General features: G+C 37.9%; 2 protein-coding genes and 1 long non-coding RNA gene across 6 annotated transcripts; 2 read left to right on the top strand and 1 right to left on the bottom strand.

The window, feature by feature from the left end:
- Window positions 1-941: 941 nt before the first annotated feature.
- plekha4 (pleckstrin homology domain containing A4) lies at window positions 942-20478 on the bottom strand. 4 transcript variants are annotated; one of them, XM_084103127.1, is made up of 19 exons: window positions 19786-20478; window positions 11075-11147; window positions 10903-10998; window positions 9808-9880; window positions 9615-9715; window positions 9421-9539; window positions 9134-9343; window positions 8299-8527; window positions 8140-8217; window positions 7588-7656; window positions 7056-7136; window positions 6827-6964; window positions 5990-6088; window positions 5686-5794; window positions 5549-5604; window positions 4405-4794; window positions 3525-3640; window positions 3064-3155; window positions 942-2887 (listed from the first exon to the last, which is right to left on the bottom strand). In XM_084103127.1, exons 1-19 carry the CDS (start codon window positions 19899-19901, stop codon window positions 1956-1958), a joined length of 3177 nt encoding a protein of 1058 aa, XP_083959253.1. In that variant the 5' UTR covers window positions 19902-20478; the 3' UTR covers window positions 942-1955. The 4 variants fall into 4 exon arrangements, with proteins under 4 accessions (XP_083959253.1, XP_083959254.1, XP_083959256.1 ...); XM_084103128.1 differs by lacking the exon at window positions 19786-20478 and adding an exon at window positions 15837-16070; XM_084103129.1 differs by lacking the exon at window positions 3525-3640 and having other exon boundaries at window positions 2749-2887.
- LOC311075608 lies at window positions 2501-26615 on the top strand. The gene is made up of 4 exons (XR_014604529.1): window positions 2501-2638; window positions 7054-7202; window positions 11093-11204; window positions 25814-26615. It is a non-coding gene; the product is annotated as an uncharacterized lncRNA (long non-coding RNA).
- LOC311075605 (C-reactive protein-like) lies at window positions 20641-21700 on the top strand. Its single transcript, XM_084103132.1, has 3 exons — window positions 20641-20729; window positions 20888-20948; window positions 21043-21700. Exons 2-3 carry the CDS (start codon window positions 20897-20899, stop codon window positions 21657-21659), a joined length of 669 nt encoding a protein of 222 aa, XP_083959258.1. The 5' UTR covers window positions 20641-20729; window positions 20888-20896; the 3' UTR covers window positions 21660-21700.

Here is a 26615-nt window from a genome sequence, read left to right as displayed (position 1 = left end):
GGAGACGAGCTGCTCTATTCTGAGACCATCACAATCACTAAACCTGACAATGCAAATGAGATTTTCACCTCAAACTCACAGTTTCACTCTTTTACTGGTTCAACGCTCTGAACTGGAGCAGTTTCACTTCTGCTAAAATGAGTTATGAATAATAAATTCGTTAAATGTAGTTTAATGTACAAAAACAAAACAACATATGGCGCAATTATGGTTTGTTTGTTTGATTTATATTAGTTTACACACTCAGTTTTCTCTGATTCTGAGCATATTAGAGTCAAACACGTCTGTCACAGGACTGATCATAATAGAGCTGATTTCAGTCATAAGTCAGTTTTGAACACATGTGTAGTTCCTGTGTTTGTGCTCTGTGTGTCAGTAGTGTGTGTGGAAGTATTTGAGCAGTTGCAGAAGCATCTCATTCTCGTTTATTGTGAACCAAATGGACAGGTGTGTCAGTGAACGAATCTGACTAAATTTCAACAGGTTAAAAAGATTTGAGTCACTGAATGGGATCACTAAGATGAATCAAAGCTCCCCTAATCATAAAGCTGAGTTTGTCAATATCTGTTTAGTACCAAAAGTGCACTTCACTTGGAGATTTAGGGCGAGATTTCACGATTTAAATGGCAGAAGACTGAATGTACCACACGAGTCGTGTTGGCTGTTATGATGATGATATTTTTATGATACTTTATTCAGTTTTGAAGCATGACATCTGTCACTAATCACGTTGCATGGAGAAGTTGCAGCTTGGCGAATCAAAGAACAAATTTCATGTTCCATAGAAAAAAGAAAATCATAGGTTTGCAGCAACATAAGGGTGAGTAAAACTGCTATCTCTCTCTGTTATATTGACATTAGTTTTAGAATATATAAATTTAGTGGCTGTCTGGTTTACTGTTGTTAAATTAAATTAAATAAAACCATAACAAAACGTGGTAGGAAGCAGCAACATTGTTTTGTAGGTTCAAACATGAGATGGGTTTAATTTGAGAATAACAAAAATAGCATCACAAAACACTGCAATAAATATACAAAGTTTTTTTTTTTTATTAAAATCAATAAACTTCTAATATGTTCATTAGGCACGATAACTATGACTTTTGCCAAGCAGAACATGTTCCTGGATCAACATCTTTTATTTGCTTCTGGACCAAAAGTCGAAACTGAAGCTGTAATTATGACATTCAATGACATACTACTGTAAGTCGGAATTATAACAAAAAGTCAAAATTATGACGTCACATGTATTAAGATTTTTTTTTTTTTTTTTTTTTTTGTGGCAGAAATGGGCTTTCAATAAAGCCACACAAATGTTTGTTTTTTTGTCATAACCCTAACCCTAAAATCTGTTTATCACAAAGATCTAATATAAACAAGGTTGATCCAGAAACACGTCCTACTTGCTAAAACCACAGAAAGCTACTGATTAATAAGCCACAGATGTGTTGTGTTTACTATATTAGACTATAATTGGTCTCACAAATCACAAATTAATACTCATGTAGAAATGTAAGTAATATTTCCAGGTCAGTTAAAATCCTCAAGAGTTTGTATGCATTCAGAGGTTATTACAGTATAATCAGGAGATTTAATGTGCATGTATAAAAAGAACAAATTCAAAGTTGCTAAATGACACATAAATTACCTCAGTGTTTAATATGCACTGTGACCCATTCTCAAATAAAACTACAGTTCTTGGGTTTCACGTGCAATCTAGTTTTCTGCATCCCTAATCAGACAGGACGCTTTCCTTGGTGCAATGACACACAGATCAGCATGATTATATTTTTCATGAAGGATTGAAGCTGTTCTGAAGGCAAAGGGAATTTAATTTCCCATCCAATTCTTTTATCGTATATCATTCACTATCTATCCACTTCTGACATTCCTACTCTTTTGTGTCTGATTGCCTCTTTCCCTCTTTTTCTTCAGCCTCACTAAAACACTCATATCTACAAGCTTGTGCTGACCACAGTTATCCGCGGCCTGCAGTCCTGGACGAGATGATTTATTACTGAGCTCTTCATAACAGAGCTGTAGACTTTCTGCTCTTTCCCTCTCTTGCACGTGACATCACTTCCTGTTCGACTTGTTCTTGTACTGTACTCCCCATTGACCTCAGTGTGAGACGGTCCAGACTCATTTACGGTGAGGTTTGATGGTCGTGATTCATCTCCACTGGTTTGATCCCTCTGATTCTCATCAGCATCTCCTGATCTGGGCGAGCTAAACTGGATTTCCTCATAAATGCACAGCTCTGGTTTGGATTGGTCAGAGTTGGACGTAAATTGATTGTCAGATGTTGTGATTGGTTGAGCGTCTGGTGGTTGATCGGGCATTTCTTTGAGGTCACTGCAGCTTTTCCCATTTGTTTGGCCAATATGTGCCTTTTCAAATGTTGTTTTGGGACTCTGGCTCCGCCCACAGTCTCCTCCCACTGGTTTATCAGGCGTTTGATTGGTTCCCTGGTTTGGTTGTTGATGTTCTTCTGTAGAAAGGGATGCTTGAGGTTTTGCTTCGTGAACATAGACCGGGACTAACTCGCACCGTCGGTTATTTGACAGAAAGCACTCAGATTTCACATTAGCGGAGACTGACAACTTTTGTCTGTCAGAACTTCTGTTCTTTTTATGAGGTTTGTGTGTTTGATTGTTTCCCTGATGTCCCTTAAACACTGTAAGAGTTGAAATATGATTGATGGAGTGGCTTTCTATGACGATGATATCATTGCAAGATGATTGTTGTGCTGTTTTGTCCTTTATTTTACTGTGAACATTTGCGTCGTCACATTGTGGCGTTATTGGGTTGGCCGACTCGCTGTTGTGGCTTTTATATTTGCGTCTATCACTGCTGTAGCCGTTGCTCAAGTGTACAACAGCAGAATCTGTGAAAAGAAGAGAAACATGCATTAAAATAAAATTCTTTTATCATTTACAAATTGTGATTGTGCTACTGCATGAGGCTAATATGCATGTGTATTATTTAGAGTTTTGTGGTTTAATTAACACGAATGCAGAACAAATGCATGCAAGTGAATGCAAAACAAATGTTTCATGTAACCTGGTGTGTATTTCTGGACATCTGTCTCTTTTTCACTGGCTGTAATAAGTTTCAAGGGATGAATGTCGTCTATGAAGTGCTCTCTGCCTGCACTAAAAGTAAAAGAAAAAGAGAGAGCGATGGAGAAATATTTTTCAGAAGAATATAGTGTCAACAAGGATGAGACTGAATGTTTATGAGTGAAAGACAGCAGTAGAATAGAAAAGCTGTTCGGCTAATTTAAAACAAAACTCAGACTGAATTAAACATGTTGTAGTGATTTAAAAACATGTGCAACCTAATACATGCACAACATACAGTACTCAGAGAAATTAAAGATTTTGAAACCATGCATAGTGGAAGCAAAGCATGTATTTGTATCCATGCAAATATATCTTTAAATACTGTCAATATTCTTTTTTTTTCTTCATACTGTAACTGACAGAATTGTTCACGGGTGTAGATGGTGTAGACATCCGTACCTCATGCTTCTGTCTCTTCTATCCGTTCGTCTGAGTTTAGTGTGGTGTTTCTGAGAGCTCATGGCAGCGTCGCAGTCAGACTCAGAGTTTGTAAGGCACAAGGCTTCAGGCTCGAGCTGTAACATGCATTCATGCACACATGCATATAATCATCCACATGTATTATGATTGCACTCAGTCATTAGTTTCCCAGCAGGCTGTGGGTTATTTCGACCACCTGACCCTAACAATGTCAATGGCTCTTTCAACATGGTGATCAATCCAGCAACAGTTTAACGACTTTTTGGATGTTGTATGGTATGGTGCAGAATTACAATGTAAAATAACTGTTTTCTATTGTAACATATTTTAAAATGTAATTTATATCCTGTGATCAAAGCTGTATTTTCAGCATCATTACTCCAGTCTTCAGTGTCACATGATCCTTCAGAAATAATTCTAATATGAGGATTTGCTGCTCAAGAAACATGTTTTATTATTATCAGTGTTGAAAACAGTTCTGCTGCTTATTTTTGGAAATCATAATTTAGGTTTATTTGATGAATATAAAGTTCAAAAGAACAGCATTTATTTGAAATGGAAACATTTTGTAACACTATAAAAGTCTTTACTGTGACTTTTGATCAGTTTAATGAGTGTATGCTAAATAAAAGTGTTAAATTCTAAACTTTTGAACAGTAGTGTATATTACTTATGAAGAAAAACATTATCATGATTAAAAATGACTTTCATAAATACCTTGAAAATAAGATTATGAATGTCTGAACCATTAATTCGATATCATAAGGGAGGTATCTCTACGCATCAGGGAAAATTTGTTGGAAAATAATTTGTTAAATACAAACAGTATTTAAATATGAAATGAAATAGAAAATTTCACCTCCTGCTGATGGTGTGTCCAGACCTTTCTGTCAGCCAGTGCCTTCTCTCTGGGATTTTGAGGCGGTTTCTCTTGCGGTCCGTCGGCCCAGTGTAAGCGTCTGTTCTTGTCGGCCGTCTCATGCATCGTTCTGCTGGGTTTCCTCTGGCTGTTCCTCAGTCCTGACTGCAGGGGGATCTGCTCAGGATGGGGGTCGTCTACAAAAATGCGCTCAGCGATTAGCGACGACGGAAGGGTAGACGTCACGACGCGGGTCAGACGCAGCGGTTCGTGTGGGACGTCGTGTTCAGCGCTCGGCCTGCTGTCATTGGCAGGGCTCTCTTGGGTCCAACTCTTATAGCTCTGGTGAATCTTCATGTAGTCCTGCTGCTCTGCTTCAGTCACACACTCCTATTACATCAGATATAAAATATCATGTTTAAACTGACACCGCAGAATGTCTAGCCAACTACACATCTTTTAAATCAAACTTTTAAATGCCAAGAACCCATAAATATGATGATCCCACTGTGAGAGACCCTTTCTTTCTTTCTTTCTTTCTTTCTTTCTTTCTTTCTTTATGTATATATGTTTATATATGTATGTATCAAAGTTTATATTGTGTGAAAAAAGAGTGGCTTGAAGAGTTTTTTTCAAAATTAGATATTTTTATATCATCATTTGCATGAAATCAAATGAGTAAAATATTATTTAGAAACTATTTGCGATGATTTCTATCCACTATTAGAATAATTTAGATGTAAAAACCTATACAGAAACATTTTCAATGCAATACAGTGCAAATGTATTTGTATAGCACTTTAGCACATTACTTCTCAATCGCTTCTCACACACATGATTTGGCACAGGTTTTACGTCGGATGCCCTTCCTGACACAACCCAGCACTGAGAGTGTTATACTGCCCCTTTATTTGCTAAAGTTGACATTCATTTTAAGTATTTTGCTCTGATTTTTCATGGACCTCAAGCTCCCCCTTGTGGCCATATAGGGGTTTTTGATGCCAGTTTTAAAACTTCTGACTTAAATGTTCTTCTCCTGCTGTTAGTAAAAATGTTCTTAGTTTTCTGCTGTGTTTTTCAAAATATGAGCTTATGTACATTTATGCTCAGAGCATTAATGTAAAATGGCTAAAAGTCTCATTACCATGTTGAGGCCTCCTAACTCGCCCTCAAAATAGGGAACGGGTTTTGGCTGAGGAACTGAAGGATAGAAAGAGAAAACAATTTACATATACATGCTTAAATGAATGAACATTGACACAGACCGACACATTTACTCACCCCCCTGCATCTGTAGACCCAGTAAGGCCATAAAGCGGTTCTTGTTCACCCTCAAACCACACAAGATATCCTCCATCATCCAGAGCTGCCTCTGCGCCTGAATCTGCTCCTGGGGTTATTTGGATTTAAACTTTTGTTTTTAACCATTTAGAAATCTGTAAGTAGTCATTTAGCAGTCTAAAGTCGCTTACAATATCTTTAAACATTGTTAAACTGTTACAGTATAGGTGTTTCTGTATGCTGACACCCAACGAAACGTTAATGGGAGCAGAGCATCAGGTGATCTTCTCAAACGTGGCATTACCTGCGGCATCCCGAAGTGGAGGATGTGTTGGAGATGAGAATGGAAAACCGACAGCTCGCTCTCCATCCGTTCATAATCACTCCACAAACTGTCCATCTCCTGATGAAGAGAGGTGTCGCTCGATTATTAATGCATTAATCGGATCTACTAATGTGACAAACACAGCAAGAAAACGGATGAATTAGTTGATCTTTTTTATACTGGCATTTCATTTGCGCACACAAAGGCTGCACAATTTGTGGAAAAATCTAATTGCAATTTTCTGATAAAAATTGCAATTGTGATTTAAAAAGGGATTTTAAAAATGTCTAGGTTTGCTTGCTTGTTTTTGGGGCTGCATAATTATTATATATCAATATGGCTATAAAATAATAATGATCATTATTACTAAATAAAAACTATTACATTTGTAACATTTAACCATAAAATATATAAATATAATTTTATTTATTATATTATATAATGCATTACAATTGTAAAATTACAATACTAATATTTAATGGCTGTCTTAATTTCTTGATTTTAAAACATTAAACCATTGACCTATTTCTACTGAAAACCGCAGGGAGCCCTTAAAGCTACTGTTTTGTTGATAAGTGCTTCTCATTACAAGTATGTGAAGATTTTGCATTCACAAATGCATATTAAATCTACTCAAACTCAAGAGAAGATGCAGATGGAGTTTGTTTACGGTGAACCGAGACGCTGTAAGATCACAGTGCCGCCCTTCGCTCTGAAACATGCAGCGCACACATTTAATTAAATCACCGACGAGTAATTGTGCAAGCATAGCACACACACACACACACACACACACACACACAATCAATACTGTACCGATGACAAATCACATATTCTGGCTCTGAGTGTAACCAGCTCCTCCTGAAGCAAAGCCTTCTGGGATACTTCCTGCTCTCCAGGTAGTCCGTCTTCCCTCACCAACCATTTGATTTCTAGAGCATGCTCAATGCTTTTCTAAAGAAAGGGACAGAGCAGGCAGGAATATTTGTGTCGTGTTTTTATGCATGCATTATTTGAGTGTGTGTTATCTGTTTGTGTGATAGACCTTATCTGCCTGTAACTGAGCCAGCTGCATAGAGACGGACTGCAGCAGTTTATCACATCCACACAGACGAGTGAGAACCACCTGAAGGACAGGAGGAGGACGACAATGGCTGACAGAAGCTCAGTGGGTCAGATCCACAGTTAAGAGGTTTGTAAGAATCTTCCTGAGAGTATTTCTTAAGAAGTTCTCAAATATTTTCTTAATATTTGAAACTCTTAGGAATGTTTGATGTTGCAAACACAACAGTGATCCGATTCGAGTCAACTGTATACGGATACAATAGCAATTTTCAAGTCAATAATTACAAAAAAAAATTGTCACCAAGGGAGCATTTCAGAACACTAGCTACATAAAAAACAAACAAATGTAATATAATGTATAATGCAAACAATGATCTGCCATGATTATGCTTGCTGTAACATTTTGTTTTACTCGAATTCAGTAACTATGCCTATAGTTTTCTTCCTAAGAAAATATTAAAATATCTAAATCTCTCTCACTCTCACACGTTCACACACTACAGTGCACTCACATCTGTATCGGTTTCCAGATCTCTGATTGGCTGAATTTCTCTCTCCATGAGGATGTCTGGTTTACCTGCCTGGATCAAAATAAAATTAAATCTGATTAGTCATAATTACATCATCAATATGCAATATTATTTTTTTCTCTCCAGTGACAGCCATTCAAAATAGATGACCTTTTTTTTTGCAAACTTCATACATTTTTGTATTGAAGATGCTTAACGGTCCGTGTAAAAGCAATTGACTTAAATACTAATTGTCAAACAGCATAAATCCTAAAAATAACATACTGGAGAAAATGTTTATTACAAAATAGTTTTTATTTTATTTTTTAAATGTCTCAATTTCATTATTACATTAATATAATATTTTAGAGCATGTAATATGCCACACAGAGACCATGTGATAATGTTAAAGAATTGTTCTTTTGAGCTGGTTCATTGAAATTTAATGTATTAACTGAATTGTTGAAAAGAACCGATCTGTATAGCATGTGCTGTATTGCATGGAAAATTCACTTTGAAATGTTCGTAACATCACAGATCACAGATTTGTCTTACCTTGCACATTGCCATGTGTTCAGCCGTGTGGTAGTTGGAAGAGTAGCACACAGAACATGGAAACTCGGGCTGAAAAGGCTGAAACCCAGACAGACAGTTAAAGAAAGTGTGGATTTTGAATATGACCGTATTGGCACATATGTGTATATTCTTTTTCACCTGATCGTGCACAGGTCCTCTCTCTGTGTAGATGTATGGTGACAGGGGGGCGCTTGAGCAGTTATCAAAGGGCCAAACGTCCGCTCTGCCCATGGTACCGTGACACGGCGACCCATACTGATCTCTGGGAAATGGAGGCTGCTTGAAGGCTGCTTTCAGATGGTGGAAGGAAAGATGTTCTTCATCTGCATTTACCAAACTTGGAGATTGCTCATTCGCTTCAGCCGTGCTGATAGAGAGAAAAAGAGAGCTGATCTTAACCATTTAAGTGGCATTTCTGCATGGATTGTTCTGAAAATCTGTCACAATGTATTGCTTGGATTGCAAAGAGGCTGTTATTGAAGGATGGGACTGACCAAATGGAAGATATTAAAGCATGTTCACTCATCCCACATCTTTACAGATTTAGATTAGTGGTTCTCAGCTGGTTTTGCTTAATAGCCTAGATTTTACATTGGATATCAAGTGGTGTCCCAACACAATACCAACCAACCAAAAAAAAAAAAAAAATCATTAAAATGAATTACCGTGAAGTGCATAGACCCAATAATTTGCAATAAGCCTGGTTGCAGACTCATATTTTTAGGTTGCAACCCACCAGTTGAGAAATACTGATCTGTGTACATGATTTCTTATGAATACATTAGCAAATACAACCTGTTTAATTCAGAAAGAGGAAGAACAAGTCATTTAAAACAAAATTACGACTGTTATGTCACAAGAAACCTTGATGGACCTTAACTAACTTAAAAAATGCTAGAAAAGTGTAAGTTATGGTCCCTTTATAGCAAGTTAAAGACAATTTACTGAAGGAGAAGCATCTCAGATCATTTACCTTGGTCTGCTCCCATGTCTTCCTCTCAGTTCTGGTGTCTTCATTTTAATTCCCGTCATCTCGTGATCCAGTAGAGTCGGTTCTGTCTGCACCCTGGTCAGTTTTGTTGCGGTCTGGCCGTTTCTTTCTGGAAACGGGGTCATGTGCTGGAGCTCCATTGTTTCCGCATTATCTCCCATCTGAGTGAAGTCCTGAAAACTGGCACAGCGTCTAAAGAAGTAAAATAGTACGGTGTATTATAGAATCCATAAAAATGGACCGAAATGGAAAAGAAGTTTGAGGTTCACCTGTTGATCATGTCATCAGCCTCCATGCTTGCTGATTGGCTGAGAGCCCTGACCCAACCCAATATGTCCTCCTGGGTCTCAGCGCTCATGATGTACGGCCGCATCCCCTGATGAACCACCTAAAAGCGCATGTTTACAGTGAGAATATAAGATATGTACTGTACTGTAAGGTTTAAAGGGACGTTCACTCTCACCTTGAATGCATATTTGCGGTTCCTGCACTCTCTAGGTGAGCAGTACAGAATCCTGTAGCTGGGAAGAGGAATACTGCCCAGAACAGACTCCTCACGGCTGTCTGGAGGAAGTCATTTCAGGGAATGAGTCTTTTTGAAATGGAAAATTAATGCACGTAGATAATTTATATATAAAACAACAACATGGTTTTACCTTTATAATAATACAGGCAGAAATTAGAGAGGACAAACCATCTTCTTTTCCATAATTTCAGTCCACTGCTGTCCTATAGAGAAAGAGATATTTATGATCACACACAAATCTCTGATAAATATAACCTTGATGTATTTAAAATGCAGTTACACTTCTAAGATGACCATGTTTTTAATTTCTGAATCTGTATTTTATGTATTTTTGTGGGCCTTAAAGTAAAACATGTGTTGGTGGTATAACAAAAAAAGGGAAATGACATCACAAAGACCCCTGCAGACTGTCAAGGTCAGAAAATCTCTAAAAAGATCTCTTGATCTTTTAATGCTTTAAAAATAAATTGTGTTATTTTAGTATTACTTTTTCTCTATATCTTTAGTCTTAGTTAAGGTAATTTTAACTTATTTCTTGTTTTTTGAGTTTGATATCATCTGATATTTAATTGTATTTTATTTCTGCTTTATTTTAAATTCCCCAAATCTATCACCAAACGGTTTAGTTTACAATAACAACACTGGCTACAATATTTTTTAGTTAAATATATGAAAACAATGTTACATTTACACTCAAATGTATTCAAGGTGCAAGAAGGATATATCAGGGTCATTATATCAAAGATTTTGTTGAAAAATGTAATTTTTTCTTCTTCTTTTTTTCATACTGTACGAAATCAATGTGAATACAAATATTTATGTAACGAACTTGGTATTTAAAAGCTAACATATTTGTGGTCAAAATTTACAATATTTATATAATGAACAAGTGCATCATAAATCCATTTTCCAAACCGGATTTTTGTCTTATCCCGCATCACTGCGGTACAACTATAAGTGTTTATTTTCGGACTATGTTTCGGGTCATACCGCAGGAGTAGCCCAGTTTTCTTGCGCGACTCTTCATAGACATTAACAGAGAGAAGTAGATCCGGCAATGTTCCTCCGCAAGACGTGTACATGCAGTTTTGTTTATTAACAGGCTAGAACGCCAAAAGTTACTGACAGCAGCTTTAAAGTAAAGACTAAAATATGTTTTAAGATATTTGTTAAGTATTTATCCGAGATCTTACACCAATGGTCAGTATTGTGCACTAAACGTTACCCTCTTGTACAGCCATCCTCTGATCACCACAGGGCAGTTGGGGTCTCTTTTTGCCGCTTGACATCTCTTTCCAAACGTCTGCACTTTGTCGTGACACTGCACATATAATCACACAAACTGTGTCATTGGGTTTGAAACATTCTACCTGTGTTTGTGTAAAAATGTGATTCACCTTGTCTCTGATTGGCAGAAAGGAGACTGTGGCGCTGCTGGAGGCCTGACTGACTCTGTCCTGATCCTCCATCCTAGAGACAATAGCGATGGACACCGAATGAATCATCAATAAACGTCAAGCTGTTCAGGTTAGCCAACTTTGCTGTTAAACCACAATTTTGGATTTAAATGTCACATAGGCCTGGTTCCTGGTTATGGTTTTTCGAATATTACCTCTCATGCTGGGTGTAATATAGCTGTTTGTGAATGTAAACGTTCTGCAAAGTTGTAAAGTAGAAAGTCTACGATAAATAAAGTTATTGTCTCCCAAAAGAGAGAATCGACTCTGAACTGAAAACGAGTCGTCTGTAGACCTGCATTACGGTTCTACGTCACTAGATAATACATTTGCATAATGCCCGTCTGTATATTGTCCGCCCACAAACAACTTGACCCATCCTTCATCGCAGGATTTGACTGTCGACTGCATCTCAAATCTTGTGGGAGTTCAACGCGGGATTCACAAAACGCTTGCTCTTGAGAGATGGGTTAGTACTTTATTTGGATCAACTTATTCCTCAGAATCACAACCTGTAAGTTTGAGTAATTATTGATGTATACATTTCAAAATACGTAGTTTTGTGTTTTACATTGTGTAAGTTTCCGGCTAACTCGCGTTGTTACTGTCTTACTGAAATACTTATGCTAAGCAGCTGTGGGCCACTATTACCCAAAACTGTCTATTAATGCAGATTGTCTGTCATTCTTACTACTTTGAGGAAAGATAAAGGATGGAGCAAGATTTGTTTTACAAACTTTAACGTTAAATTAGAAATATACACATCGGTTTGTTAATGAACATACACTTGTTAATGCTGATGGTGAGGAATGACAGCTGCACCATCTCATAATGTACCTCAAACTGAGTAGTGTATCACTGAGAAACGTCTTGCTCGAATTGTCCTTGCGTTTGAGGTTCGGGTTGATTAACTAGTTCTTCCAATGTTTCATCATCAAACTCGCGCTCGGATTGATATGGTAAAATCGACGCCATCATTACTGTCTTTACAGTGTGTATAATCACTGAGGACTGAGGAAGCCTCCGGAGCAGAAGTTCAGTTTTGGTTAGGGGAGTTGAGAATGAAAAGAGGACAGTCTTTTTTTTCTTTTTTATTTATTAGAACAAAACTGTGTGGTCCAATAAATGCAGTGCCACATTTAATACCATCTATATTAGGGCACTGGGCATTGCAAAGATTTTTGAAATCGTGCTTAATTTCCAATTGAATTTTCTGATTTCCCGTGGGTCCCCCCTCACTGGTTCTTGATTCAAGATTCGCCCCTGGCTGGTAGGTCACATGATAATGACAAAATGGCGGATGTAGCAACTGTGGCTCAAGTTAAGGCATGACTGGTATGTAGTGTGGTGTGAAACATGGTTAATTGTTCAGAGATGCAGCTTCTGTTAATCATTTGCCTTGTTTTATTACACTCTAATAGTTGCTGAGTTAATATCTGGCCACATTGAGCCAGTTGCTCAATAATTTTGTGAAGCATATCTTATCACAATCTTGCACTCATTTATTCTCTTGCTGTTATTGTGTACATAGACCTCATCCATCTGTCCTCTCTAGTAACTCTGAAAACTACTGCTGTCATCACTGTATAGCAGGGGTGGGCAAACTTTTTGGCTCAAGGGCCACACTGGGTTTTAAAATTTGACAGAGGGCCGGCCCAGTAGCAGATTATGAAGCACGATCTCATGAAAGTGCGTATCTATACCACAAATTTTATTTCTCGTGCCATTTATACGCCAAAATTTTTTTTTTTTTGCGTGCATATGCTGCGCACTGTAAACCCCTTGGTTAGGATTAGGGGTGCGGAGTGCGTGCCTATTACACGCCATTAAAGGGATAGTTCGCCCAAAAATGAAAATTCTGTCATCATTTACTCACCCTCAAGTTGTTTCAAACCTGTATGAATTTCTTTTTTCTGCTGAACACAAAAGAAGATATTTTGAAAAATGTCGGTAACCAAACAGTTGATGGACCCCATTGACTTCCATAGTATTTTTTTTTCCCTACTATGGAAGTCAGTGGGGTCCATCAACTGTTTGGTTACCGACATTTTTCAAAATATCTTCTTTTGTGTTCAGCAGAAAAAAGAAATTCATACAGGTTTGAAACAACTTGAGGGTGAGTAAATGATGACAGAATTTTCATTTTTGGGCGAACTATCCCTTTAAGTGCGTATCATATGCACGCGAAAACTGCGTTTCATAAGAACTACAAATACAATTCGTGGTGTTCGCACTTTCATGAGATCGGGCTGAGCAAACACATTTACGTTGTGGCAACGTCTGTGCGAAATTCAACAACTGAGAGACGACATTCTGACAATACATTTTTTATGCTAGATATCCCCCATTTAGCATGTTATGTTTTGAGGTTAATTTTTAATTAGTCAGATGTTAGATAATTATAGCCTATACTTTTTAAATATTGTTTATCCTTATTATTATAAGCTGCCTTTAATAATAAACTATTATGTGCCTAACCGTAAATTAGAAACAAAACACCTAACGTTAAGTGTACACTTAGAAGAGTAAAAATGACAGAAGGTTACGTTAATTCAACTTTATTAAAACTGCATGGCAATCAATTTGCACTTCCAAAAGTCATACATTTGTGGAAAAAAAAAACGAAATAAACGAATATACAAATTTATTTTAAGTATAATAAAATAAAACATAAAAAGCAAAGGCAGATCAGAACATTTAATGAACAAAACCGGGTTCTGTACTAAACATTAAAGCAGCACTCAGTAGCTTCGGGATTTCTTCGCTGTATTCTCGCTTTTTGCTCGCAGGTTTCTCTCTAGAGCTCCCCCCACAGCTTCGGAATAGATATTTGACAACACTGTTGTAAAAACTCGTTGGTAATTCTCAGACACCAGAGGCTATAGATCAACGACATCAAAGCAGATGGGACATTCTTTAAAACGTCTTCTTCATTCGGGTTCGGACAGCGTGAGGGAGCGCAATAATGACAGCATTTTAGCAGATTTCTTTTGGCCGTAAAGCAATTGTTTACATCGCGAGACCTGATATCACGCGAGACTTCCTGACGCGGCGGCCGGCGGCCCGCCGGCTCAAAGTTGCAAGTGCGTATTTTCCGCTCACGGGCACCAGGGGGGTGCGAAACGACCACCATTCAACCCGAAATAAGTAATATAACCATTCCAATGACTCCGAAGCTGTTCAGTTAAGGTAAAAAAAGTTACTTAGTTCACCTTTAACGTGCACCAAGTCTATGCGCTTAAGTTGCTGTCTGTTTGGTTTCCATGGTGACGCGTCTAGCTTCCGCAGCCACAACAGCGCTGAATGAATGATGATCTGCTTTTATGTCATTTTTCCTTTTTTACATTTGTTAGCATGAAATATTTGATATTCCGATTGTCAAATATATGCAACGCAATATATATAACGCAAAGTATTGCAAGAAAAAGGCAAAATTAATGCGATCTTAAGACATTTTTTTAAATACTCGACGGGCCGGATTAAACAGCCTAACGGGCCATGTGGCCCGCGGGCCGTAGTTTGCCCACCACTGCCTGTATAGTGTTGGGAAAGTCCAGTCCATTTTTTTTCTTCTTCATGTCATTCCTTTATGCCCACTGACATTCTTTACTCATTTATCAGAATAACTGAACTATTGTACTGATGCAAACTAGATTTTTACATTTGAAGAAAATTTGAGTGGTGCTGTGCAGTACTCAATGCTAGGGTCTTCCTAATGTTTTAAGTGGGTTGCTATGCAGTTGCTGGGTTGTTCTGAGTTTTGCTATGTGGTTACTAGAATGTTCTACGTGATTATGAGTGTTGCTATGCAGTTGCAGAGGTGTTCTGGGAGGTTTTGAGTGATTTTTCAACGTGGTTGCTGGGATGTTTTGAGTGGTTGTTATTGTGTTGCTAAGCAGTTGCTATAGTTGTTTTGAGTGATTGCTAGTGTGTTGCTAAGCAGTTGCTAGGGGTGTTCTGAGTGGTTGTTAGTGTGTTGCTATTCAGTTTCTGGGGTGTTGTGAGTGGTTGTTAGTGTGTTGTTAAGCAGTTTCTATGGGTCTTTTGAGTGGTTGTAACTTGTTAATGTGTTGCTAAGCAGTTGCAATAGTTGTTTTGAGTGATTGCAAGTGTGTTGCTAAGCAGTTGCTATGGGTGTTCTGAGTGGTTGTTAGTGTGTTGCTATGCAGTTGCTGGGGTGTTGTGAGTGGTTGTTAGTGTGTTGCTAAGCAGTTGCTAGGGGTGTTCTGAGTGGTTGTTAGTGTGTTGCTAAGCAGTTGCTATGGGTGTTTTGAGTGGTTGTAACTTGTTAGTGTGTTGCTATCCAGTTGCTGGGGTGTTTTTTGAGAGGTTGTGAGTGTGTTGGTATGGTAATTCAAAAGACTCTGCCCCTAAGTCTCTGATTAATCTTTCTAGTGAAATAGTAAGCCACACACAGCTTTCCTCAACAAGATACACGATTTGAGAAATTATTCATATATGAAGCACAAACGCTGCAGGACAACGCACATACTGTTCATTGCTTAGGGTTAGTGACTTCAATAAGACCCTAACCATAAGTATAAGAAATAGTAATAGTGTTGTTTGACTTGGCAAACACCAAAAATAGAAAAGTACATTCTCATTCAAAGAACAAAGTAATCACAAGTAAGTCACAACATGTGGTGTTAGTTCAGAAGCTCACTACATGCACAAGTTTCAACTGCACAGATGAAGTACTAACCCAGCTCAAGGATCTCAGCTAGTAAAGTGCTCCAGATATGACCGATATCCTTACAAACTTTATAGAACAGCTCAAGAAGTCTTGCACGTGTCTGTCTTCATGCTATTCTGGGTGCTGCTGACCCTTAACTTAGAGTGACACATAACAGCTGTTTTGCCCTGACTGACCACTGGACGGGTTCACAGAGTATGTGAAAGAGAGAGAGTAGAATTAGAAGAATGAATGAGCACAGTTGTTGCTGCTCAGTGCAGCTGATCGGCATGAACTCTGGCAGCAACAGTCAATTATATTTCAATATAACAGTTGCTGGGTTGTTCTGAGTGGTTGTGAGTGTGTTGCTATATGCGGTTGCTGGGGTGTTCTGAGTGGTTGTAAGTTTGTTGCTATATGCGGTTGCTGGGGTGTTCTGAGTGGTTGTGAGTGTGTCGCTATAAACGGTTGCTGGGGTGTTCTGAGTGGTTGTGGGTGTGTTGCTATATGCGGTTGCTGGGGTGTTCTGAGTGGTTGTAAGTTTGTTGCTATATGCGGTTGCTGGGGTGTTTTGAGTGGTTGTAAGTTTGTTGCTGTAAGCGGTTGTTGGGGTTTTCTGAGTGGTTGTGAGTTTGTTGCTATATGCGGTTGCTGGGGTGTTCTGAGTGGTTGTGAGTGTGTCGCTATAAACGGTTGCTGGGGTGTTCTGAGTGGTTGTAAGTTTGTTGCTATATGCGGTTGCTGGGGTGTTCTGAGTGGTTGTGAGTGTGTCGCTATAAACGGTTGCTGGGGTGTTCTGAGTGGTTGTGGGTGTGTTGCTATATGCGGTTGCTGGGGTGTTCTGAGTGGTTGTAAGTTTGTTGCTATATGCGGTTGCTGGGGTGTTTTGAGTGGTTGTAAGTTTGTTGCTGTAAGCGGTTGTTGGGGTTTTCTGAGTGGTTGTGAGTTTGTTGCTATATGCGGTTGCTGGGGTGTTCTGAGTGGTTGTGAGTTTGTTGCTATATGCGGTTGCTGGGGTGTTCTGAGTGGTTGTGGGTGTGTTGCTATATGCGGTTGCTGGGGTGTTCTGAGTGGTTGTAAGTTTGTTGCTATATGCGGTTGCTGGGGTGTTTTGAGTGGTTGTGAGTGTGTTGCTGTAAGCGGTTGTTGGGGTTTTCTGAGTGGTTGTAAGTTTGTTGCTATATGCGGTTGCTGGGGTGTTCTGAGTGGTTGTGAGTGTGTCGCTATAAACGGTTGCTGGGGTGTTCTGAGTGGTTGTGGGTGTGTTGCTATATGCGGTTGCTGGGGTGTTCTGAGTGGTTGTAAGTTTGTTGCTATATGCGGTTGCTGGGGTGTTTTGAGTGGTTGTAAGTTTGTTGCTGTAAGCGGTTGTTGGGGTTTTCTGAGTGGTTGTGAGTTTGTTGCTATATGCGGTTGCTGGGGTGTTCTGAGTGGTTGTGAGTTTGTTGCTATATGCGGTTGCTGGGGTGTTCTGAGTGGTTGTGGGTGTGTTGCTATATGCGGTTGCTGGGGTGTTCTGAGTGGTTGTAAGTTTGTTGCTATATGCGGTTGCTGGGGTGTTTTGAGTGGTTGTGAGTGTGTTGCTGTAAGCGGTTGTTGGGGTTTTCTGAGTGGTTGTAAGTTTGTTGCTATATGCGGTTGCTGGGGTGTTCTGAGTGGTTGTGGGTGTGTTGCTATAAGCGGTTGTTGGGGTTTTCTGAGTGGTTGTGAGTTTGTTGCTATATGCGGTTGCTGGGGTGTTCTGAGTGGTTGTGGGTGTGTTGCTATATGCGGTTGCTGGGGTGTTCTGAGTGGTTGTGGGTGTGTTGCTATATGCGGTTGCTGGGGTGTTCTGAGTGGTTGTAAGTTTGTTGCTATATGCGGTTGCTGGGGTGTTTTGAGTGGTTGTGAGTGTGTTGCTGTAAGCGGTTGTTGGGGTTTTCTGAGTGGTTGTAAGTTTGTTGCTATATGCGGTTGCTGGGGTGTTCTGAGTGGTTGTAAGTTTGTTATATGCGGTTGTTGGGGTTTTCTGAGTGATTGTGAGTGTGTTGCTATATGCGGTTGCTGGGGTGTTCTGAGTGGTTGTGAGTGTGTTGCTATATGCGGTTGCTGGGGTTTTCTGAGTGGTTTTGAGTGTGTTGCTATATGTGGTTGCTTGGGTTTGCTGAGTGGTTGTGAGTGTGTCGCTATAAGCGGTTGCTGGGGTTTTCTGAGTGGTTGTGAGTGTGTCGCTATAAGCGGTTGCTGGGGTTTTCTGAGTGGTTTTGAGTGTGTTGCTATAAGCGGTTGCTGGGTTGCAGAATCATGCAGCTCTAGTTGTCAGTGTTGCTATGCAGTTTCTGTGGTGTTTTAAGTGGTTGTGAGTGTGTTGCTTTGTAGTTGCTGGCAACATGTAGGCTACTTTAACAATGAACACATTTTTACTGTAGCATTTTTCTGTTTTAAATATTTGTACAGTCATGTAATGCAAGAATGTGGATGTGGACGCTGAGTATTCAAGGTGTAGGAGTGTGTGTGAGTGTCTGTGAAATTGTTGTATAATGTCTGTTGTGCAGCACACATACAAATAGAGTCTGTGCAAAACAAAGCATGAACTGTTAGAGGCCTCATGAACGAAACAACAGTCGCTTATTGAGCAAGGCTCACTGCTGGTTTAGTCATGATGATCACAACATTGTAGCTTGTGTGAACTGTAAAGATAGAGTTCTTTAGAAAGTTTTGTGATAAGGATTATTATTGCACATTAAGGCCTATATAATTTCATAATCAGGGGTTGACAAAACATTCTTGAAAAAAATGGCAGTTAGGATGAAATTTAAGAATAAAGATAAGAATATTTTGTATTAAAATGTTTATCTTTTTCTTAACATTGTTCTAAAGAACGATTTACATTCCCGAAAGAGAATGTTCTTAAAAATCATCGTTAATAACTTCTTAAAGTTTGGATAACCCCCAACTTGTCTTGATGATGTTTAATGAATTTATTGGCATGAATGGCATAAAAACAGTCAACCAGAGTTAATTTGTTGTTTAATATAGTTAATGTTTGTGGAAAGGGTGCGATACCACTGTCAACGTTATTGTAGGTGGTAAAGCTGAAAAGATCTCTCATAGAACGCCTGCAGAAATGAGTTTTCACGATTCTACATTTTCTACCAAATAATTTTTTACTGTCATTTTGTAAGTATAGAAATCTGATATTTGTGTTCAGACGGTGTCAGTAATTATATGCACGAGTTTCTCTCTATCGTTCTGATGTAAGCATCAGCTCGGCAGCAAGAGACCAACAACAGTAGCAGTCTTTATAGAAACAGACAGAGGACAGCAAAATGAGATTGTAAGGCTAATCAGACAAAATATGCATCAAAGTCATTACTGTACACCTGCATTACGTGTGTCTGAAACCACTCACTCACACTGAATTCCACATTTGAGTGAATTCAGACAGCCAGAGTTTTTGTGTCATGTTCCAGTCATGTTGTGAATATGATTAAGAAACTTTTTTTTTTTTTTTTTATCATCAATGTTGAAAACTCAATTTTGTACTACATATTTTTGTGGAAACAGTGTTGCATGTATTTTCAGGATTCTTTGATAAATAAAAGTTCAAAATAACAGCATTTACTTGAAAAATACATCTTTTGGAACATTATAAATCTTTTATGGTCACTTAAGATTATTTTAATGTGTCCCTGCTGAATAAAAATGATGCTGTCCTAAAACCCATAAAACCTTTTTTTATTTTTTTTATTGATTATTAATATAATTTATTAATTTTTGTGGGTGTTCAGATTTAAAAAAACTATCACATATGCCAAAAAAAATCTGATTTCAGTTGCCAAGCCATAAAGATTGCTGTACTATTATAAATAATATTTTCATTAACAGTGTTTAGTACATTGGTTAAATAATAAGGAGAACACAAGTACAAAAAAACTACAAACTACACAAAGAAACCCAATATCAAGATGAAAGAAAAGAATAAAGTGATTTCTTGTACCTGGTCTGTTTTCGGTACCCGACAGCAACTTCCAGCGTCATGGTGTTTTCAGCATCTCTCCCTCTGAGAAACAAACGCTCAACACAGACCCTGCGGAGGCTCAATCCCTCTTTCATCCCTTTAACACTGAATCCTCTGTTTCTTTTCCCCGCTTCACTCTCAGCTCACACACACTTTTTCTTCTGATGTCTGTAAAGTGACATTTAGCTTCATCTCTGCCAGTAAAGGACTGAAAAATCACAAATCAAATCTAATATCTCAGATTCTTCTCCTGGACAGCAATGAGAAGTACATGGATACAGAGCAAATGGAGAATTTTTCTAAAGTCTGCTTTTTTTCTGATAAAAAGATGCTGGTTGATAATTTTTTTTTGTTTGCTGGGAGACATTTGTCGTCTCTAGTTTCAGAAGAGATCTCAAAAATGACTAAGTGAATATGATATCTCTATATGCTATGAAATGTATTTGTCATAAAACATGATTGTATTGATCTGGTTAGTCATTATAGGGAAATGCTAGCATTACATTGAAGAAGAAAAAAAAACAAGGCTAAGATTTTTGGATTAAAATTTATGTGAATATGCTATGGAAGTGTGTATTTCTGAAATGCTGTTTGTCTGTTTTTCATCATTTAAATAAACTTCTAGCTTTTCTGCAGTCCTTTGGTGTTATTCTATAGTGTAAATACAAGTGTACAGGCTTCATGTAGTCTCTCATTAAATGAATCCATAACAGTATTCTGCAAATGGAAAACTACATTTAGTAACTGCAAAATTGCATGCATATTATAATAAAAAAAAGATGACTGGGAGGCTCATACGTGAATCTGGGCTGAACCCAATCTGCAAATAAATACTCGAGACACTTCTAGTCACGACCATCTGTGAGACAAACATCTGACCTGACCTGACCTGATCTTCTCTCTGATAACACCTGTTGAACATCGTAAGTATTTGTAGCTTGAACCTTTTGTGTCTCTTTTATGTGATTGAACACTAAGTAGTGATAAACTGTAGTAATTTAATATTAAAAACAATGAAACCGTGAAGAATTTGTCTGCTAAAAGGAGTAATGGATTTTCCTTTGCACTTTTTTTCCTCCAGACCTGCAAGATGTTGCTTTTATTTTTCTGTCTGCTTTCTCTGAAAGCAGTGGCAACTGAAGGTACCGCATTTTACATTAAGTTTCACAGATTGGCATGAGTAGGATTTTGTGTGTCTAGAAAAGGAGTTTTTGAATTTTGTGTTTTGTCTTGCAGTGGGTCTTGGTGGTAAAGTGCTTCTGTTTCCAACCCAGACGGATTCAAGCTTTGTTAAACTCACTCCTGAAAAGCCAATGAGTCTCTCAGCGTTTACTCTCTGCATGCGTGTGGCGATGGAGCTCCAGGGCGCGAGGGAGATCATTCTCTTCGCCTACCGAACACCCAACTACGACGAGCTCAACGTGTGGAGAGAGAAAGATGGCCGATTGTCCTTCTACCTCAGTGGCGATGGCGCGCTTTTCCGCCTGCCTCCTCTCTCCATCTTCCAGACTCACCTGTGCGTCACCTGGGACTCTGCGACTGGGCTTGCTGCTTTTTGGGTGGATGGACGGCGCAGTGTGTTCCAGCTCTATAGGAAAGGTCACTTGGTTCGTCCTGGCGGCACCGTTCTGCTCGGCCAGGACGCTGATAAATATGTGGGTTCCTTTGACGCAAAGCAAAGCTTTGTAGGTGAAATTACAGATGTGTGCATGTGGGATCATGTTCTCCTAAGCAGTCAGATCAAGGCGTTGCATTTAAACCAGGAATGGTATGCGTCGAAGGGAAACGTGTTTGACTGGAACACCATCAAATATGAGACCAAAGGAAATGTTATAGTGGCTGTTAATAAGTGATGCAGATTGATTCCTCCACACAGTTGTGTCAGTCTTTATGATCTGTTCATCTGTTTTAATGAGTTACAAAGCTGTAAAGGCTAACAAATAAATTCTCAGCATCACAACTACAGTGTCTGTGCATCATTTGGAAGAAACAGCTGAATGTTGAAAATGGTCTATGTGTTCAATTTGCATTTTACAGTACCAGACAAAACTTTGGACACTATTTTTAATGTTTTTGAAAGAAGTCTCTTATGCTCATCAAGGCTGCATTTATTTGATAAAAAATATAGAAAAAAAACTAATGGTATTATCTTAATTTATTTTAAAATATAATTTATTCCTGTGTTAGGGGTTAACAGTTTAGGACCCATGGACCAGATGTTTGAAAGAAGACCCGGAGTCAGAATTATAAAAAATTGAAGAAAAGTTTTACTGAAGATAGTTTGCAGTTTCATCAGCAGAAGTCAGCTTCAAGACTCACACAGGAGTTCGTAGGCCGCCCCCCTTACAGTTACAAAGATCACAGCAGTTATACCCTACACCAAGGTCTAAGATACGTCATTGCTTACAGGTTGAATGATTCTCATTGGCCAATAAATTGATAACATAGTCATTTTCCACACATATACAGATAGACAGAAGCATATCTCCACAGATTATGCCGCTGACACTCAGACCCTGAAGTTAGGCACGTCGTGACCTTCCAGGTTGCAGATTTGGGTTGCTGGGTGCCAGCATATCTCGAACAACAACTGAGTCAATCTCCAACAATGCCAGTGCTTCCTTAACCTGTAAGCAAGAAGACTAACACACACACCGACACACAGCTTTCCCATGGTTGGATTTGGCCAGGCTCTAACTATAAACAGGAGTCTCGTCTCAAAACATCAAGATAACAAGTTCTTTCTCTCAAAGATAGGAAACTTTAGTCTAAATGGAAACTATAGGCTTTAACTGAGAAATGGTCCCTTAAACTATAGACTTCAATGACCCCTATGTGTTTTAACATGTTGAAGACCTTTCTCAAACACAAAACAAGTCCTCATTTCATTTCTGGAAGCCGGGATAAATAGGCAAGCAATGTTACTACATTCAAATATCAAATACTGACATTAAAAAGAATACCGGTACATGAAAATAACATTTCAGTGATCACACTGGTAACTTCAATAACAAAATAAAATCTCCAGAGAAGTCATTCAACTCATGTGATATTTAGAAGGAAAAATATTGATTAATACCTTGATGATAATCACTCATTACATATACATTGAAGCAGCAGTGGATTCCAATACACCCCCTTCACCTGTGATCAAAGCTGAATTTTCAGCATCATTACTCCAGTCTTAATTTTCACATGATCCTTCAGAAATCATTCTAACAGGAGAAAATGAATAAAAAGAGAATTTATATATATATATATATACACTACTGGTCAAAAGTTTTAGATCGGTAAGATTTTAATGTTTTTAAAAGAAGTCTTTTCTGCTCACCAAGGCTGCATTTATTTGATAAAAAACAATAATAATAAAAAAACAGTAATATTGTGAAATATGACAATTTAAAATTACTGTTTTCTATTTTAATATATTTTAAAATGTAATTTATTCCTGTGATCAAAGCTGAATTTTCAGCATCATTACTCCAGTCTTCAGTGTCACATGATCCTTCAGAAATCATTTTAATATGCTGATTTTATGCTCAAAAAACATTCATTATTATTTTCAGTTGAAAACAATTGTGTACAATTTTTTTTCAAAATTCTTTGATGAATAGAAAGTTCAAAAGAACAGCATTTATTTAAAATAGAATATTTTCTAACATTATAAATGTCTTTACTGTAACTTTTGATCAATTTAACTCATCCTTGATGAATAAAAGTACTGATTTATTTTATTTCTTTCCCCCAAAAATAAAATTAAAATTCTTACTGACCCCAAACTTTTGAAGGGTAGTGTTTAATGTAAGCTTTACATTTCAGATAAATGCTGTTCTTTTGAACTTTCTATTCATCATAGCATCATGAAATAAAAATGTAAAAAACTGTTTTCAACATTGATAATAATCATAAATGTTTCTTGATCATCAAATCATCACATTAGAATGACTTCTGAAGGATCATGTGACACTGAAGACTGGTACCCTTGTAATCCAGAGTTCTCGCGAGAGCACAAGTTGAATTTGCTCAGCGAGTTTACTCTAGTGTCGAGTAATGATGCTCATTAAATATGCCCATGTATCCGAGCTGCACCAATCACATCGGGTTATCTGATATAGGCGGGCCAGAGGCGAGCTAAACAGAAGACGACAGCGCTGTGATGTTGAAGTCATTAGTGAACATTGCAAGATGGCTATGGATGAACACCAGTTGTTTGAAACGGCTTTGGCCGCTACAATGAGCGAGTTAGACTTGGCTTTTTATCTAAAAGAGGAACAGAAGACGGCGCTCGAATCGTTCCTTTGCAAGAACGACGTTTTTGCTGTTTTGCCGACCGGATACGCCAAGAGTCTAATCTACCAGTTAGCTCCGCTGGTAGCTAAGCGTATGGGGTTTATTGTTGTGATTGGTCGTAGTGTTATCCAATTGCGTGCAGTGAGATTTTCAAATGCATGCTTGGTGCCGCCCCTCGAGCTGGCCGATTTTCATTAGTCGATGCCAGACCATTCATCTTTCAGATTTAGGTCTGGATTTCCAGGCTAGAAGACTGGAGTAATAATGCTGAAAATTCAGCTTTGATCACAGGAATAAATTACACTTAACTATAAATTCACATAGAAAACAGCTGTTTTAAATTGTAATATTTCACAATATGACTTTTTGTTTGTATTTTTTAATCAAATAAATGCAGCCTTGGTGAGCAGAAGAGACTTCTTTTAAAAACATTAAAAATCTTGCCGATCTAAAACTTTTGACCAGTAGTGTATAGAATTCCGACTTATTTCCCCGTAATAATGACTTGGTTTCTCAATATAATGACTTATTTTCTTCTAATAATAACTTCTAGTAATAATAAGAAACTTTCTCGTATAATGAATGTGGCGATGGGAAACGTGTTTGACTGGAACACCATCAAATATGAGACCAGTGGAAATGTGCTAGTCGTGCAAGATAACTGAGTAGTAACAGCATATTCACAGTGTACAAAGCTTTTAATGTTAAACAATATTTTGTTAAACAACAATATAAATGTTAAACAATTTTTTATTTTATTTTTTAAATTTTTAATTTGGGAAAAAAAGTGAATTTTTACTGAAGTACACCTGCACAGGACCTCTAAAGGATTCACAGTTATGTTGATAATTTGATTAATATTTTGTCCTGGAAAAAAAAGAAAGACAATGAACAAAACGCTGTTACATGATTATCTTTTTGCTCCTTGGATATTATTATATTATATATTATATTATTATAAGTACACTACAGCTTTTTCAGAACAACAGCCCAGACCTAATAAAGGAACATATCGGCCATTTGAAAAGAGCTTCATTGGTAAATATCTCAGATTGCAGGTGTTTTTGGCTCTAAATTACTCAATTTCAGTCTATTGACTGTTTTCTTGCAAAAAAGTACCATTAATTATTTTATTTTATTTTGGTAATGTGTTTGACAACATTACATATTAACTCATCTCTCATAAACACCTGCACTGGATTATCTAGTTTATGTCCTTTACTCGACTCTCCAACCTCAGAAAACCTTCACTTCTACTGATGTCACTGTATATGCTTGTTCAGATAATTCATAATCTGATCCACTGCTGCTGTCTGGTGTTCACATGCAGGCGGTGCATCATGAGAAACACCGACTCATGGCCTGAGGAATGGAAGTCTGCATTCATATAAAGTTCCAACATCACATTATTAAACCGCAAACAAAACTAAATGAAAACAATCAAATAAATTCCAAAAACCTTCACAGAAATATTCTGATATTTGAACACAATTTCATGAAATCATGACATTAACAGATCTTGTGATATTGAAAAGGAAAAGACTTAAGTAAAAAAAAAAAGCATTTTGCTTTCTCAAATCGCATTAAAGAGAGTATTGTTGTATTGTGGAAAAGGTTTTGTATATTGTCTTTAGAAATTTTGAATATGACCGTATTGGCACATATGTGTATATTCCTTATTTTCACCTGATCGGGCACAGGTCCTCTCTCTGTGTAGATGTATGGTGACAGGGGGGCGCTTGAGCAGTTATCAAAGGGCCAAACGTCCGCTCTGCCCATGGTACCGTGACACGGCGACCCATGCTGATCTCTGGGAAATGGAGGCTGCTTGAAGGCTGCTTTCAGATGGTGGAAGGAAAGATGTTCCTCATCTGCATTTACCAAACTTGGAGATTGCTCATTCGCTTCAGCCGTGCTGATAGAGAGAAAAAGAGAGCTGATCTTAACGATTTAAGTGGCATTTCTGCGTGGATTGTTCTGAAAATCTGTCACAATGTATTGCTTGGATTGCAAAGAGGCTGTTATTGAAGGATGGGACTGACCAAATGGAAGATATTAAAGCATGTTCACTCATCCCACATCTTTACAGATTTAGATTAGTGGTTCTCAGCTGGTTTTGCTTAATGGCCTAGATTTTACATTGGATATCAAGTGGTGTCCCAACACAATACCAACCAAAAAAAAAAAAAAAAAAAAAGTAGACCCAATAATATGCAATAAGCTTGGTTGAGTTTTTATGAATTGTATTTTGCATTGTTTTCCTCTTCTGTTCACGGCCCATCAGACCATACTCATATTTTTAGGTTGCAACCCACCAGTTGAGAAACACTGATCTACGTACATGATTTATTATGAATACATTAGCAAAAACAGCCTGTTTAATTCAGAAAGAGGTAGAACAATTCATTTAAAACAAAATTACGACTGTTATGTCACAAGAAACCTTGATGGACCTTAACTAACTTAAAAAATGCTAGAAAAGTGTAAGTTATGGTCCCTTTTATAGCAAGTTAAAGACA

The sequence above is a fragment of the Abramis brama genome (assembly GCF_963993115.1).
Source record: "Abramis brama genome assembly, chromosome: 24".
NCBI classification, from domain to species: domain Eukaryota; kingdom Metazoa; phylum Chordata; class Actinopteri; order Cypriniformes; family Leuciscidae; genus Abramis; species Abramis brama.
Note: the sequence above shows the minus strand (reverse complement) of the source record. Positions and strands in the feature narration are given on the sequence as shown.